At 40.7% G+C, this 18,599-nt stretch overlaps 1 protein-coding gene across 1 annotated transcript in view; it reads left to right on the forward strand.

Moving 5' to 3' along the window:
• PITPNA (phosphatidylinositol transfer protein alpha) overlaps window positions 1-16,991 on the forward strand; it is a 107,526-nt gene extending 90,535 nt beyond the window's left edge. Inside the window, exons 10-12 of the mRNA XM_089657899.1 lie at window positions 3,170-3,292; window positions 6,247-6,313; window positions 7,957-16,991. Coding sequence (XP_089514025.1) covers window positions 3,170-3,292; window positions 6,247-6,294 — 171 coding nt within the window. The 3' untranslated portion in view covers window positions 6,295-6,313; window positions 7,957-16,991. The remainder of the gene's footprint in view (window positions 1-3,169; window positions 3,293-6,246; window positions 6,314-7,956) is intronic.
• The last annotated feature ends 1,608 nt before the right edge of the window (window positions 16,992-18,599 follow it).

Consider the following 18,599-nt stretch of genomic DNA (forward strand, 5'->3'; position numbering starts at 1 on the left):
TACTAGACCGGGAAGTTGCCTATGCTACAGTGGAGGAGTGTCTGGCCATAGTCTGGGCCCTAAAGAAACTATAGCCCTACCTGTACGGCCGGGAGTTCACCATCGTCACCGACCACAACCCCCTCACATGGCTGAACCGGGTGTCCGGGGATAATGGGCGCCTCCTTAGGTGGAGCCTGGCCCTCCAGCCCTACAACTTTACCATTCGTTACAGGCGGGGAAGCCAGCACCAAAACGCTGATGGCCTTTCCCGCCAACAAGACCCACAGTAGCTAGGCTAGGCCCCACAAGTGCCTTCCAGGGAACCCGGTTGGGTCCCCCTTATCGGCACTTGTGAAAAGGAGGGGGGAGGAGTGTCGCGGTATGGGAGCCTGCCAATTATTAATCCCCTTATTAATGCCTTGTATCACATGCCCTCAGAGTCCTGCTCTGTATTGTTCCAATTGTCCCCTGTGTCACTGGCCTAATGGCCTAATTAAATTTCTCTGGACCCCTCCTCCCTTCCCCCTCATGCCAAATTCCTGAACTCTCTGGACAGGACCCATTGCCATGGTAACCCGACAGGAAGTATCTAGTTACCAGCTCAATACTTAACAGAGAGCAAGAAACCCCCGTGGGTGTTCTCCTGGCTGTGTGTGTGAGGTAAGGCTGTGCTGAGCGCCAGCTCCTCTCATCCCCCGTCCTCCTCCTCATCTCCTGGACTGTCTGTGTTGCCTGGAATCCCTGCACTGTGGAGGGATCTGCTGCTGTCCCCGTGAATCTGCCTGGATCTATCCCCTGCCTGGACTGAACCCCTTGTTCTCCGTGAATCTGCCTGGACTGAACCCCTTGTTCTCCGTGAACCTGCCTGGACTGAACCCCTTGTTCTCCGTGAGTACCTGCTTCCCCACTGTTACCTGAACTGTTACGGTGGTGACTCCAGGCACCCCTCTCCTGTGTCGGACTACCCCTGTTACAGGGACACCCCCTTGGCTCTCCTAGTGGACTATAAGTGGGTGGGGACCCTCGTTACCATTTAGTGGCAAATCCACCCTCTCTGCCACCCAACGTATTGAAGGACTGCCATCTGTTTGTCTCAATAAAGCTTTGTGCATCTGCCATCCTCTGTGTGTTCTGTCCTGCCTTTCCTCCGTCACAACAGGTTTCTGTCTTTTCTATTCTTTTCCAAAAAAAAGCACTGACATCGCCTTCCTTTGTAAATACTTTTATTCAGGGTGTTTCTTGGATCACATCACCCTTATAGCACCCTGTTCTTACTCAGGGCCTCAATTAGGTTCTCTGCCCTGCAGAAACCACCCTTTGAACCCATCAGGGAACTCTTTGTATAATCTCTCCTAAAAAGATAGGCTTCTTCTTAGTGGCTATCACTTCTGTTAGATGAATCTCTGAGTTATCAGTTCTCTTGTAAGGAACCTTATTCTTCACAAGAACAAACTTTTCCTGAGCCCAAGACCCTCCTTTTTTCCCAAGGTGGTTTTAACTAGCCCCCTCAGAGAAGATATAGGGGTGGATTAACCATATGCCGACCGCAGATAGCCGAATGATGGCTACACTGCGGCCGGCCAGTTCTGCGAGGGCGTCATATGACGTCCTCCCAGAACGCGCTCTCCTGCGCGCCCCCGGCGATCTCCGTGATTGCTGTGTCCAATGACACGCTGATCACTGGGAAATGCAATTGCCGGTTCTCGGCTGCACTTTCCTCACGCTGTCAGAGCGTGAGGAAAGTACTGCCGAGAACCAGCAGTTATCAGAGCAGGGATTGGCACCGATCATCGGGGCACTGATGATCAGTGCCCCAATGATCGGTGCCCAGCAGTGCCACCCACCAGTTCTGCCCACCTGTGCCCAGCAGTGTACCCTCCTGTGCCCAGCAGTGCACCCACCTGTGCCACCCAGCAGTGCCGCACACCTGTGCTCAGAAATGCCACCTACCTGTGCCCAGCAGTGCCACCCACCTGTGCCCATCAGTTCAGCCCAGCAGTGCTGCTAGTCAGTGCCACCAGTCAGTGCCCAGTGCTTGTGCCAGTCAATGCCCAGCAGTGACGCCAGTCAGTGCCCAGCAGTGATGCCAGTCAGTGTCACCTATCAGTGCCGCCTATCCGTGACACCTCATTAGTGCTGCCTATCAGTGCCGCCTATCCGTGCCATAAATAGGGGGTTATTGCAATTTTATATGTTGCTCAATATTTGTGCAGCAGTTTATCAAATGCAAACTTATAGGACAAAATACATTTTAATGAGTTTTAGTGAAACAAACAAAATAAAATACAACATTTTTTGGTAAAACATAAAACATAAAAGAGGAAGTTACGCTGAGTAAATATATACCTACTATGTCGCACTTTAAAAATAAATATGCCCATGGAACGGCGCAAAACTGTGGTACCTAAAAATCTCCATAGGTTACACTCTAAAAGCCTTTGCAGGTCACCAGTTTAAGATTACACAGGAGGTCTGGAGCTATAATTATTGCTCTTGTTCTGATGTTTGCACAATACCTCCAGTGTAGTGCAATCACTGTTTATGTGTCTGCAGGACCTACATGCGTTTAGTAGTATTTCTTTTTTTTACACCATATCATAATTTTTTTTGTATCAACTTTATTTCTATCACAAGGGATGAACAACATCCTGTGTGATAGCATCTTTATAAAGAGATTTGGGGTCTCTCCTCTGCCCTCCAGAGCATCTGATCAAACCTAGATCGGTTTAATCAGAAGCTTTCACAAGCCAGTAATGGCTTGTTTACATCAGACCAAAGCAGGAAGTGACAAAATCCTTATCGCTTCTGGTTTCTGATGTCACACAGTTCCTCTCCCTGTGTTCGGGGAAACTGATGCCGCCAGTTGTCTCCTTACTGGGCTCCTGATGGGGGCAGAGGGGACGACCTCCTTCCGTTGCCTGTAAAAGTGATCCAGTGGCTGTATAGCCACTCGGATCACTTTTACCTAAAAGAGAATTGCTGGCTGAAAAATACAATACTAGAATTGTTAATGTAGCTGCAGTCATGATCCTCGTATAATCACTTTATAAATGGCCAAAGGACGGGAAGTGGTTAACCAAAACTTGTTCCTGCAAGGGTTTATTTTTGTAATTTTAATCTATGTTTAGTTTTTGTGATTTCTCGTTTCTCTATGCTGATGTTTTTTAATGTTTCTTATCATTGCTAGCAAGAGAGGCGGCTGTTTACAAACTTCCATCGACAGCTTTTCTGCTGGCTGGACAAGTGGGTGGAACTAACAATGGAGGATATTCGCAGGATGGAGGATGAAACAAAGAAAGAACTTGATGAGGTTTGTATCAGCTAATCATTGATCTTATATCTCTAACTATTTAATGCATACTGAGTCTGTCTTCTGGTTCCCTTGCCTTACTTTTTTTTTTTAATAATCAGCGACTTATAGTGGGACTGCAGCGAGCATTATGACCCTGGGGGGAACTGACTTGGTGTCACTGACATCCCCAGTGACACCAATACAGTGATCAGTGCTAAAAAAAAAAGCACTGGCACTGTACTAATGGCACTGGACAGGAAGGGGTTAACATGAGGGGCGATCAAACGTTTAACTGTGTGCTGGGAGTGTTTTACTGGGGGGGGGGGGGGGGTGTTTACTGTAATCACACTGCTCTGGATGGCCAGCCATCCAAAGCAGTTTGCCTGAGCCGTCAGGCAGCAGAACTGCTTGTAAATAAAGCAGCTCTCCTCCTTGTCGGAGATACTCGGTAATCACTGGGCGCCGGCGGGTAATCACCGACCAGAACCCGGTGATTGACAGCAGTGGCCACAAATGGTGGTGCGGGTAGGGTGAGCGCGGCTCACCCCTACCCGGTAATGCAATATCACGTATATATACATGATTTTGCGCAACCCTGCCGCCCTGTAGCAGTGTATCTGCTATAAGGTGGCGGGGATGAGGTTAAAATGTTACTAAACCCAGGATCCTGCATTCACTGTATCTGGTCTCTCACAGTACAATGAACATGGAAGTGCAATTATTTTAGTAAATATAAACTGCGAAATACCTTTTCTCATCAGCAGTTACAGCAGTCTTGTGACTTCAGCTGAGCACTGGTTAGAGCTTGTAGGGGGAGTGTTCTTTCTGCTCTAGGAGGATGCAAAACCCCTGACCTCTGTCTGGACAGTGCTGGTTGGCCCTGTGCTGATCACATGCACTCTCCCAAGATAAAAAAAAAAATAAAACCTCTCTAGCAATACAAACTAAACTGAGCATGTGCAGAAGGGCTACAGGTTCAGTCTGTCTTATCAGCATGCACATTTGAACAAGAGGAGGGGCGGAGAAGTCAGGATCAAACAGCCTTTTTACACCATGCAGAGGATTAACCCCTTAGATTCTACAGTGAGTATAACAAGCATGCTTTATTGCGTATACAGACTAATTTTTCTGTTGTGGGTTTAGTAACACATTAAATTAAGCTCCACTTTTTTTTGTATGCTTCCCCTTCAAAAACCACTTTATAGTAGGATTTTAAAGTGACACTAAATCAAAGAACAAAGATGTCATATATTGCAGCTTACCATAATGAAATGTGGTAGCTGCATTAGTTTTCTTTTTTGAGGCCCTTTTTCTGTTTATTTTCAGCTGTTGATCTAGCCATTAACATGCATCCTGTCCTGCAGTGACCACACTCACCCACAGAGCCAAATATCTATGAAGGAACAGTGTCATCATCCTAGACTTTCCTTGTAGATACCAAATATAAAAAAGTGCTTTCAATGGTATTTTAACAGAGTAAAAGAGATCAAATAAGATACATTAATTGCTGAGGTTTACATACTTTTTAAGAAACTTGAAAAGAGCCTCCTTTCTTTCTAAGGAACATCTAGAAACTTTGATTATGCTTAAAGGGTAACTCCACTTTTTTGGGGAAAAAAATCAGAAATAAAAAAATAATATAGCATATACAACTGCAACACAAATTATATTGTAATTGAATGGTATTAAATATTACCTTTCTTTTTCAATCTTCAGCTCTGTAATTTTTTGTAAAATGCAGTGCAATATGGCAACCTGGAGACATTCTGTACACAGTTGATGTGTAATTTCCTTGTAGTATGATAGGCTTGCTGATTTTTCCCGAAGTCTGCACTAAGATACTAATCAAAACTTGAGCTTCCCCTGCAACAAAAATATACTTGCAGGTACAGCAACTAATTGATAATTATGAAATCACTCCCATTAGATTCACTCTGCACATGGACACAGATAAACCGCTTTTACTTCAGAATAACAAAAGTAAGAATCTGCAGTAAAAGTTTGTTAAAATCCTTACAACATATGCAATATAGATATATAAATAATCACACTAGGGCACCAATATAACAAAAGAAAGCAGCTAGCACGATATCGCAGGTACAATATGATCAAAATATAAAATAACAGTGCAGCGCTAACTGTAGGATAAAAAATGAACAGTGGAACTTGTCCATCATGTTATCAATATCAGCCCAGTCAGATGGTGCAGATGAAATGAAAAACCAATGGTCCTTGAGAGTCCCCAATAGGTGAAATTAGAAAAATGGTATTCACAAGAGTATAGTCAACGGGGAAAAACCTCCACCGCCACACCAAATTTACTGCCTCTTACCAAATGGGTTGACCACCCATCAGGAACAGTCAGCATGGCAGTGAAAATACCATAGGTCATAACAGCAGAACTTCCAACTTTGTTCACAGTGGAACCACTCTTAGTAGATAAATCAGCTTCAGCCGAATAGATAACGATATTCCAGAATGCATAGATCGAAGGGAAAAAAGTCATCTCATAGTGTATTGAATTGATAGCAAAAGAATTTATTCCAAAAGATAAACTCACATTTAAAAACTAGTACAAAGGCACAACATAACGCAATGCTGTATCCAACCAATGTTTCCAACCGACAAGATGGCCGCCACGTGCACAATGACATCAGTGTGTGACCTCATCGTGAATGTGGCAGCCATCATGTCAGGTTATTTTTTCAACGTGGTACACTGTGCTGTACATTGAATATTCAAAGGTTGCCAATAGAGACTCCAGATAAAAACTAGCAAATACATATGACACCCCTTAAATTACACCTAGACTCTGGCAACCTTCTCCCTCCATCAGTGATCGACAAGTCAGTTGTGAGTGATATCACCCATAGAGAGAGCACTTGGACATGAATTTACATCAATTATGATTAATAATCATTCTGTTTATGATCATTTGAAACTGGACTAATATGTGTCTGTTTTATCCTTAGATGAGAGAGAAGGACCCAGTGAAAGGAATGGTGGCAGCGGATGATTAGGACCAATGCATTGAGTTCAGTGAGTCATTCTAATATATTTTTGGAGGTTTTTTCTTAACTGAATAGGCATTTTATGTGTGTATAATTTGGATCTTAAAATATATCTGTGGCTTGTACAAAGTTGGTCGTCATTTTAATAGTTGAGAAAATGCACGTTCAGTTTGATGTGCCAGGGACCAGTAACATTTTTTTTTCTGTCAGGGTTCCGTTGCTCTCTGCTCTTTTCTTATTGGGAAGATTACCCTCACTTCCTGTCCTGGAGATGTGACAGCAAGTGATAGTAAATTTCCCTGAAAGTGAGAAAATCCCACCTGTGACTGTTGTCACTCCCTTGAATACATAGCTTATACACATTCTGTCTTTGAGCTTCATACATTTTTCATTATGGCTGCCATCTGTGGGTATCTAAATCAAACTAATCAATAGAGTGCTCATGCATTGCCAGCAAGTGTGCCTCAAACTATATAATTATTCTCCAAACTCCTAACATAAAAAAAATTCCAAATCAAAAATACTGAAAAACACCTTGTTCAATCAATGTGGCTGCTGCTGGCACCGGATGTGTGTTCATACATTATAAAATTATATATCTACATTTATAGTACTGCTGCACTGCCCCAAAAACTAAAAAACTTTTATTGTGAAAATAAAGAAACCATATAAGAATTAAAAGTGGCTCAAGTAAGACAAAGTCAATAAATCCATGTATAAGTGTTCTTTTTATTTTCCAATCTGTACTTTTCAATATACATGTGGAAGTTAATCCCCACACTCCAGTGCTCTAACAACACTCCATGACCCCAAAGCGATTTACCATTCGTGACACATATGCCCTCACCTTATCAGATGGACCTATATGAGATCATAGATCTGCTGCCCTTATAATGGGGAAATATTGAGCCTGAGGTCCTCTTCACACTCAGAACCTTGATGTCCACTTCCGTAAAGGATGTGTGTTGCCCTAAGGGCCTAGATAAACTGATAAACTCTTCAGCTCCCCAATACAACTTGCAGCTGAAGTATGCTAAAAAAAATTAAAAGTTTAAGATTGCCATAATGTACTAATTAAAACCAACCATCCACTTTATTCAGATCAAAAATATTGCGCTCATGTGTAGAAAAAACAAATGTAGGCAATAAAATAAGCATCAGTCAAGTTAAAACACACCGATACCCAACGACTGTGCTCCAACACTAAACTTCCAGTTCCTGGTCTGACATCACCTGGTTCTGCGCAACGCGTTGCATCAGTCACCCCATGGTGAAGTCATGTGATTGATGATGCAATAGGATCCTCTGATCCCCAAGATCAGTTTGAGATGCTGAGACCATTCAGAATTCATTAACAAGTGCATTTGATGACCTGGACCTGCTATAAACGGGTTTTGCATTTCCTTAGACTTGTATAGGAAAGCAAATTCGATCTGATGTGAGCAAAAGCCTGTTGACACAGCCCTTATAAACTAAAACAGCTATTGGAATTACTGTGATATTCCCCTCCTCTCCTACCCTCTGCCCTTACAGAATTCATATAGTATAGGTGCTCTTCATGTGATGCTGTTTAGTGAAAGTTAGCAACTGTATTCTTACATTGCAATATTCAAAGATAGATATGTTTACACATTTTTGTCATTTGTTACCTAATGCACGTTTTTCTTTCAGTTTTGGACTTAAGCGATAAACGGGAGGCCTCAGTGCTTCGGTCCTGATGGATAGCTCACTTCTGGATCAAGCTCCACTACCTGTTTTTGCAGACAATTTGAACCCCCTTGTAGCTTACTCTAGGCGTCCCTTAATATTGTGAGCTAGTAGTCCTATAACAAGCAAACGCTAAGATTCTCACACCTGTGTGATGAAGGAGCTCATTCCTCAGGTGCATTGTGTATATATTGTATTAACAGAAGCCCCCTGTCCTTCTATTTTCATTGTTCCAGAGTTTTCCATTGAGCTCCCAATTAATTTATGTCACTTTTAGGAAAGAAAGTGTCTTGTGAGTAATTGTGAAATACATAATTATGTTTTACTTTATTGAAACATGAATTTGCTTTCAGTGGTCTTATTTTGTTCCAGTCAAGGGGTACAATAACAAAAACTACATCAATCCTATTGTACATGCATCACTTTATTTAAGCAGGATAGCTCTGTATAAGGTTAAAGGGCTCCATAGCACAATTGTGTTTTGTTTTTGTTTTTTTCGTCTTTGAAAATGATTGTCTTTACGTTAAAACTTCCAAGACTATTGCAAATATGATTCTTTAATTGTAATTGACAATCTGAGGCTCTCCAACTGGTTAGCTAAACTACCCATCATGATCCATGGTTACTCCACTGGGCTTATTTATTAAGGCGAAGCACAGAGGCAGATGAATTGAAATATAGAATTTTGGAGGCTGTCTATTCAACTTGGGTTAAAGACAGCAACATACTCTTCAGCTGGCTTAAACACAAAAAGTTTCAAATGTTTGGCAGCAACAGTAATATTAGGCACACTTGGCTATTCAGCTCTTGGAATTCAGCTTGCCCTGGCAAAGAGCAGTTACCTATAGTAACCATTCATCTCTCATTCTGACTGATCTATACAGAAGCCTAATTGCCATTTGTTACTGTAAACTGCTTGGCACTGCTGCTCTTTGTAGTTCCTTTGGAAAATGACCCACATTAGCCTCCCGGGCTGCTAGTATCAGCATTGGCAACAACAAATTGGAGTTAAGGAAAAAGCTGCAGAAAAAAAGGATGTGTCATTCTGCCCAGTGCAGCCAGTCCATTTTTGTAGCTAAGAAAATGAAAGGTAGCACATAGTTAGTGTTGGTATCACCTTTCCGTTGTCTTTCATACAACGTATTCATTTTTAAAGATTGCTATTTTTTTTTTTAAGAACTACAGATTTTTAAGATGAAAATGTAAAAAAAAAAAAAAGACAGAATAATACCATTAAACTAAGACCTTAAAAATTCTCAAACATGCTGGGGATTTAGATCAGCACTGCAGAGTCACAGGTTGTTGACAGTTGTGGTTCATTAAAGTATGTTATTAAATGTAAAAAGCGGATATGGGTTCTAAACCAGAAGTTGTGCAATAATTCACATCCCTGCTCCACTTCCTTTCATACTTTTTGGCATCTGTCCATCTTTCCCTTTTACTAAATCTACCACAATTGAAGGCTTTGATGTCATAATTGCAATATTACGTACGGCTCAACCCCTTAACATGTAGGTAAATGTTTTAGACTGTGTATAATGCAGAATTATTAAAAAATAAGAAATGTATGGAAGAAAAGATGACAAAATATGCCTATTTTAATAGATCTATAAAGTTATTTGTAAATGATAAATTTAACAACCACTTAATCTACTAGTGAGTTTTTGTCTGTTTTTTTTTTAACAGTTGTGAAAACTTGTCAATTATGAATTGTGATTAAAGTTGTTTGACAAAGTAGTACAGTCACATACCTGTTCTATATATTTCAGCTTAACATGCTGGAGCAGTAATGTTGCACTTTTAATCTAGATTGTGTTGGCTGTTGGAATTAATAAAGTGATGTAAAGGTTATTTTTTTTTCTAAAATAATGCTTACCTGCTTTGTGCAGTGGTTTTGTGGGGTCCCCCTCTGGCAGTCTTGGCTTCTTCTTTTCTCCCCTATAGCAAGCCATTTGCTATTGGGGCACTCCTGTGGGCTCTATTGACACACACAATTCGTCTCAACCCTGCCCCTCACTCTCTGCTCACAGGATTTGATTGACAGCAACAGGAGTCAATGGCTTCCGCTGCTGTCAAGCCTCCTGTGAGAAAGGGGAGAGAAGATCATGCACAGTGCTGGATTGTAACCATGCTCAGGTAAGTATTTAAGGGGGGGGGGCTAGGGGGTAGATGACATTGAAAGGTTTTTTTACATTAATGAAGAGAATGCGTTAAGGTAAAAAAAAAAAGGCTAGATGTTCCATTCCTCCCAAAATGAGAGCGCTTGCAATAAAACTAGTCATGCTAGTCCAGAACATATCTGCTACTCACCTATTAGACTCAATACAGTCTAATAAACTGGTTTGTAAGATGTCAGTTATCTTTCATTTGCTGCAAAATATAACATTTAAATTCCAGTTTATTAAAAAAAATTTTACTTCTTCCTTTACTGTAAAATTATAAAAATGGTAGATAGTGCAAGATTTCCAATGACAACCTTTCTCCCCAATATGACCACCCTGCTCTTAGTTTCCAACCAGCTGCTAGAAACAAATCATGAGTCATGTTATTGGCCAGGGCTTGAATATGGCTTTTAAGACATATATGTATTCCCTATAGATCCTGTGGATCGAAAAACATTTGTGGATACTACTTACAACCCCATAAAAACTTTTTGATTTAGATAGAAGGGAAAGGTTTTTTATTATGGTCTTTGTCCCCATTCAGGAGATTTAAATAATTTCTTATCATGGGGTCTGAGGGACAAGAACTATTAAAGTGATTTCTAAAGGTTTTTTGTTTTTTTTTTAAGGAAGAGCAGCCCGGATCCTCCTTTTCTTAGGTCCCTCACCCACTCCTTGCCCCTCCCTCCTGTCAGGTGCCCCACAGCAAGCAGCTTACCATGGGGGCACCCTCTGCTCCATGTATCCATTCACACATGGAGCCACCCCCTTTCTCTTCCCATTGGCTCACTGGATGTGATTGACCAGTGGGAGCCAATGGCTACTGCTTCTGTCTCAGCCAATGAGAAGAGGGAGTCCTGGGATAGCTGAGTCCTCATTGCATGTCGCTGGATCGAGAGAGGGTTTAGATGAGTATTAGGGATGGATGCTGCACACACAGTTTTTTACCTTCATACATAGAATGCATGGAGGTAAAAAAAAACCTTGAGCCTTTAGAAACACTTTAAGAAATCTCTTCAAAGTGGACAAAGAACATTTTAAAAAGTTTTTTTTTTTTTTGGTATTTCAGGGTAAGAAGTGAGGAAAAATCTCCCCAGTTAGGGCACAGCCAACAGGAACAGGACAGAAGGCCTAACTTCCTACTCACTTAATCAAAACCTAAAAGGTTTGGGCTGGAATTGGGCATTTTAGGGTTGCAGTGACAAAAAGGCATTGCTACTTTTCTATGGAATATGTTTATATTGTAAGCATTTAAAATTTTACATCCAAAGACAAACAATAAGGAATATTGCATTGTCTCTTCTTGGCACATGCTTGCATTTATGCAGGAAAATGAGTGTGCATACTTGGTAAAATGTCCCTGGGCTGTTTAATGATGACAATACAATGAGGCTAAGTTATAAAAAACAGAAGTCTGTGTTTTGTCCAAAGCATCCAATCAAATTCCTGCTGCCATTTTTCTTAAAAGAAGACATCAGGTTTGTCATTCTAGGTAACCCAAACAGAATTTTGTTGTCGTGAAGCAGTGGGCATACTTTAGGTATCATTCACACTGGCAATGTCATACGTGCATTTATATGTGTTTATAGGATGTTTCCAAAGGCATATAAATGTATGTATAGTGCATACATTGTATATTGTGTTCTTACCTGCATTAACCTCCCGGTGTCTGGACCTTGATGCCGAGCGGCCGCACATTTGCGTGCAATTAAGAAAAAACATATGTGCTGAGAGTGCTCACCCTGCACGCTCCCAGCACATGTCCGGTACTCACGGAAAGGTCCCGATCTCCTCTTTCGATCGGGACCTTTCCCAATCGTGACAGCAAATCACGGTGGTCACATGACCCTGAAACCCTTAAAAGACAGGTAGGTGCCGGTGCCAAGGGGTTAAGGTGCATTCAGTTTAGCTGCTTTTAAAGAAAATAGAATTCTGTGACTTGAGAGGCAAAATAGATACTTTAGACGCATGTAACATAAGTACGTTTAAAGCAAGGGTGTCCAACCTGAGGCCAACAGACCACATGAGGCCCAATACAGCTATGAATGTGGCCCAACACAAAATCATAAACTTGCTTAAAACGGTTTTGGTTTTTTTTTTCCCCCATAAAGATGCCTTTACAAAGAGAAATTTGACAGTGTCTCTTCACTGGACTTTTAAAGGTTATATTTTCCCAAAGAAAAATCTCCCACTCTTCACTATTACGCCTTATTCATGTCATTAGTTTTTGGCAGCACCTATATTTTTGAGCAATTACTTTCAAGGACGAAGCACATGAAGGACAAAATTAGAACCAAAATATCTGATAAGCACCTTGAGAATTCATTGGGAATTGCTACTACATCCATCAAACTAGATAGTGATGCATTTATGGAAAACCATGTTAAATATCGCAGTAGTTTTATGTTCCCTCTTTTCCTTTTATAATAAAATATATTTTTAAAAAATGAAGCTTTATTACAGGTACATTATCTCAGTGATCATTAACTTGCGATCTAACCGACCTTTTTCTGCTCGTCCGCTATCTTCACTGTTAGTGTATTTTATGTGTGGTCCAAGACAATTCTTCCAATGTGGCCTAGGAAAGTCAAAAGGCTGGATGCCCCTGGTTTAAATGAAGGGGAGAACTTGATCTGGGAAGTAAAAAATTTGTTTATGTTTCCCATATAATTTCTCCCGCATTTAAGAACCTGTTCGCACTAACAACCGTGTTATAATGCAGTCACTTGTGTGCTGTGAAGTAAGCAGTGTAAATACATTGATTACAACTCATTGCACCATTAACCATTTTTTAAAAATACCTTTATTGAAATGTCAAAATGATATTTCATTTACCTTTATGCAGCTTATTGTAATGCAGTGTAGTGTGTCACGATATGCTCCTGTGAAAAAAGTAGTGCATCTCCTATTTCTTTGAGCATATGTGACCACAACACAGTGGTGTGAACTTGGCATAAAGCACGCAAAGGAAAATTGTCCTATCTATTCAGTGGGGCTGCATTCGGCAAGGCCGCAGAATGCAGCATTGTGTGATTGGGTCCTAAATAAACCAAACGCAGAAGACTAGTGTAAATGAAGCCTTAGAGACCACATGCATTAGGATTCTTACTTCTTTGCCTCATGCTTACTACTACAAAAATTAGTGCACCTATTCCTCAGTGGTGTTTACAGTAAAAAAAAAAGCCACAGTTGTGAAGGGGCAGCACCTGGCATTAGGGACAGAGCTTACCACTGGGGCAGACATTATCTTTATGCTGCCTTGTGATACAGGGAGTGCAAAACATTCCAGAACAGATAGCTTTCCCTTTGGTTTTAGTTATCTCTTCCAATGGCTGATGCATGATTTGAGAGGACCTGTCAGGCTAGGTTCACTTCTGTGCGGTTCTGCGTAACGTGTTTGCATGGGGGCAGCAGCCCATTCATTTGAATGGGCTGGTGTACCTGCGCTTCTTGCAGAAAAGGGTCCCTGCACCTTTTCCAAAATGCGGACGCATGCAAACCAAGCACCCACGTGTTTGTGTGTGTGTGGGAAACCACACTACATTTTTCAGTACATGAGGGTACCCCCGTGTGTTTTCTTGTGTGTGGCTGCATGTTTGTGCAGGACCATGTGCAATTTACACACATTCCCGCACCCATGCAGATGGGAACCTAGAATGAATGGTAATCCATAAACTACAGATATTCTCTGAGAGATTAACATTCCAATTTCAGTGCTGCAGACCTACTAGTTCACTGTTTACCCTCTAGTCCAAGCTAGATGATTGCATTTGGCTGGATTTAACTATTGAATGAAGTTAGTTGAAATCATCATGCATGCAAGAAGGTATATTGAAAAGATATTTCTTTTTTTTTTTTTTTTGCTATGATTGACAAAACAGGAAAACCGTTTATAAAAATATAGCTTGGAGAGCAAGGGTATATGCACTGAAAACAATGTATTGCAAAAGCCTACATTTCCAATTACCCAGCAAAGTAGGTAACATCTATTTATAATTCATGTTTGACCGGAAAGCAGCTACTGTTCTTCAGTCTTCTGATTTTTTTTTTTCTTCTTTTTAATGTAGTGAAGGGTAACCAAAGGAAAAACATGACGAGGTGTTCTATGTCTGCAGGGGGTACAGCATTTCCTGTGTACAGTGAAGGCAGCTATTTTGTGACCTTAGTTCTTTATAAGACTAAACCCCGTTAAGTCGCTAGGATTTGGTCCCCAGTGATTCCACTAGATCCTAACGATTTCATTGATTACCTCTGTACAATTCAAGTGTAGTCCACCCAAATCATGTATTTGTTTTTCAGTAGACTTTATAGGACTGAATTGCCTGCCAGCTTTGTATTTTTTCCAAGTCCAATGCCCTTTTTCACAGCTGCTATTGTTAAGCTGTACATATATAGTTTCTTTTTGATCAGCCTGTGGGTATTTGGGTATACAGTGTGCATGGACGAGTCCCCCCACCATGCCTGTTGTATTCTGACAGTCGGCACCAGTGGCTGTCAGAATATCATAACAGCAGCTGGATCTGATTGGAAGCAGCTGCTGTTGTGCCAACAATTCTGCTCCTTTGATTTTTCAGTTAAAGGATGTCAGTGAGGAGGGTAGTGATAGAGGCCATCCACATCAGTCATTTTGTCCAGTTCATCAGAAACTGGATGAAACTTGCACAGAATATACCCAGCTTTGACTTAAGGCTGAGGGAAGTTGTCACCTACAGATTAGAAATAAAAGCAAAATCACCAGGGAGACAATGACAATTTCTGCCTTTAGGGAAACATGGAGGCTGCCTTTGTGCTTCTGGCCACACACCAGTAGAATTTTGTTTAAAAATTTTTAATTTTCAGAACATTTTTTAGTGGTTAGTGGGGTCAAAACGATGATCGTTTCCAACCATAGTAACTGGCAAATTCAAAGTAGCAGAATGGATATTTTTTCACAAACAAAATTCTGTGAATGTAGTGTTTAGGTCCAGGTCACATCGATCCGACTTTGAAATCGGAAAGTTGGATGTCATTCCGACTTGAGAAACGCGACTTCCAAGACATCTGCGGCTTGCAAGACACAGATGTCTATGCAAGTCACACCTGAAGTAGTGCATGCACTACTTTAGAAATCGGTTCGGACTCTGACCACTTTTATTGCAGATAATAGGATGCAACTTGCCATGCGATTTTTCAACTCGCATAGCAAGTTGCACCCAGTGTGACCGGGCACTTCGTTTATGAAAACTCTCACTGAAACCTGTTTAATACATCTGGTAGTTAATCACTTGAAGACCAGGCTTATTCTGACACTTTTTTCTTATTGTAAAAATTTGTATTTTTTTTGCTAAAAAGTTACTTAGGGTTTTGCAATTTTTTTATGTCACGTATTTGTGCAGTGGTTTTTTCACACACAATTTTTTGGGAGAAAATATACTTTAATAAATTTTACTGCACAAAAATATACAAACTTTCTGGTACAATGTAAACGATGATGTTACACTGAGTAAACAGATATCTAACATGTCATGCTTTAAAATTGTGCACGTCCGTGGAATGGCACCAAACTAGAGTACTTAAAAATCACCATAGACTCTTTAAAAGCCTTTAGTTTACCAAGTTACCAGTTTAGAGTTACACAGGAGGTCTGGTGTTATCGTTCTCACTCTGACATTCACAGTGACACCTCACATGTGTGGTGTGATCACTGTTTACGTATGTGTGCTGGACCAACACGTGCGTTCGCCTTTGCGTATGAACCTCGTGGGATAGGGGTGCTTTAAAAATTTTAATTTTATTTGTATTTTTTTTACACTGTCTCTTTAATTTTTTTATCACTTTTATTGCTATCCCAAGGAAAGTAAACTTCCATTGTGACAGCAAAAAGCAGTGATAGGTCCTCTTTTAGACCCCAGATTATGCCTCTGCCCTTAAAAGCATCTGATCATACCAAGATCAATGTGATCAGATGCTTTTTACAAGACAGAAATGGGGAAACTGTAAGTGGCCAAATGCTCATCACTTCTGGTTTCTCATAGAGAGATTGGGGAAGGTCCGGTCCCTGATCACCTATATAAGCCTATGGAACGGCCGGCTTCAGACCCGGGCTTCCTAATGAGCCGCTAGGATTGCTTTTACTTTAAAGAGCATTGCCAACTCTGAAAATAGATGCTGGGATGATGCCTGTAGCTGCAGGCATCATCCAGGTATATAATGTACATTTCTCAGTCTTTAAGTGGTTAAATTAGGTAGCTGGCCTAAGCAAAATTTTAAGGGCCTTTGAACAAAATTAGTTGACTTAATTATGACAAGATCAATACTCTTGACAAACCATTTTTCAGAATTTCTGTATGAACTTTTGAATGATATTCTACTGGTCTATGGGCAGTTTTAGTCTCTGACAGGTATGTAGATAAGGATTTCCAAGTAAAATACAAGAAGAGGGAGAAAAACCTACACTAGCATATACCTACAACTTATATCAGTTTTGGAATAAATTGCCATGTAATGTGATAATTATATCATTTCTGTCCTGGTTCTTCTGTCAGTCCTTGCTACTCACATTCTTTAAGGTACGGTTCTCTTTTTATTTCATGTTCTTTACCAGCAAAATGAGGAGAGCCCAAACAAAATGTATAACACAATGTGCTGCTTTCTTGTCGGGTTGTACTTTAAGTCAAACCTCAACTGAATTTCAGACCAATTCTGATTGTTTGATAACATTATTCTTTTTGAAATGAGTACTGTTTGTAGATCTGCCTCGATTATTATTAATGTTGTTTCTTTTATGTGAGTTTGTGCCTTTTTTGTCTAATATTCCAATGCAGGTATATTGGAAATAAATATTCTAGAAGACTCTTATTTTTATGTGTCTGCATTATTTATAGAGCCTATTGCATGCTTTATGTGTATGTGGTCATCATGTATGTAGGTAGAGAGTGCTACAATTGAGGCTGCATTCACACAAGCGTTTTGTAGCTTGAAGCGGGTGTAATGTGGACAGGCACCATAGAGAACAAAATATTTTCCATATTTCACCTTCAGGACAGCACATGAGAGGGTTTGTGTGTAGACCCTGGTGCCAGCAAGCAGGAACATCAGAATGGTTTGTTATTCTTCCCTCAGGCCTTTGTGCTAGTTGCAGGGGCCTCCTAGTATATGCCTCCCCATGATTCCAGGGACAGTGGACTTGGAGGGGGTCACATATCTGGGGTTTTCTAGGCTTCATTGCTGTCCTGGAAGATTCATGGAAATAGTTACCAAGCAATTAACTCTTGTTTTCCTATTTCATCTTTCAGGACAGCATGAGAGGTAATGGGGAGAGAAGGTCCCACAACTGGAATACTTACCAAAGTAATAGCAAACCATTCTGATGTTCCTGCTTGCTGGCACCAGGGTCTATTCACAAAGCCTCTCATGTGCTGTCCTGGAGGATTCATGGAAATAGAGTTACCAGGTAATTAACTCTTGTTTTTAAGTTTGAACATTTATGCAGCTTCAAGCTACAAAACACTTAAGTGTTAATGCAACCTAAAAGATACAGTTGCCTAGACAATGTGCTGCTTCATGGAAGCTTGCCTTGTACAACAAAAAAAGCTTGCGTTTACATAGAAATTCTTAAATGACACCATCCTGCTGCTCTATGGTTCCTCTGTGATGGTTTGCCAAAGGTTTTGGCTAGGTGTGTAATAAGGGTAGGATTGAAATGATGAAGGGCAAACTAACTTATTGTTCCCATGTGATATCATCTGCACATTTGTATAGTAAAACTTTGAAAAGTAAAATAAAGCTGGTTCTACACAAAGGTCTCTGTAAAGAAAAATGTTTTACATGGGGTACAGCCAACTGTTGCATTATTCAGACAGAATGTCTGGATGTATGCTGACTATACACCATAACGTGTGCATTTATACATTTGAGTGTTTTGCATTTAATCTGTGAGAATCTGATGAATGTATAGAATAATCCTTACAATGTATTTCCCTTTAAAATATACCTTTTTTTATTTGGGCTAATTTAGTATTGAATATAAGCAATCCCTATCTGGTTTCCCAGTTTCTTTTCTTCAGGCCATATCTCTGGGAAATTGTGGAAGCAGAGGACATTTTCTCTTCTGCTAATCACAGATTTTTTTTATTTTCATTACTGTATGTCAAACGCAGATTAGTGGATTCCTCTTCTAATGGCTCTATTATTAAAGGGAAAACATAAATGTCTGGGGTCAATTGATTTCAACAGCTTGGTTCATCTGAACATAATCAGTAGACCTGTCAGGGGGGAAAAAAAAACAAACCTGGTCCATAAGATTCAGAATCCACCCCAACCTGCTTGTGAGGATTCACAGTGACACCAGCCCCAGTACACATCATGTAAATGACAGGTAAAAATGCCTGGGAGAGATATTTGGGCATGGAATTCCCGGAGGACTTGGGTAAAGGGATGGACAGGATCCATAAAGTGATTCTGAAT

Source organism: Staurois parvus, unplaced genomic scaffold (genome assembly GCF_062004578.1).
Source record: "Staurois parvus isolate SC_StPar_1 unplaced genomic scaffold, SC_StPar_1.0 ptg000029l, whole genome shotgun sequence".
NCBI classification, from domain to species: Eukaryota; Metazoa; Chordata; class Amphibia; order Anura; family Ranidae; genus Staurois; species Staurois parvus.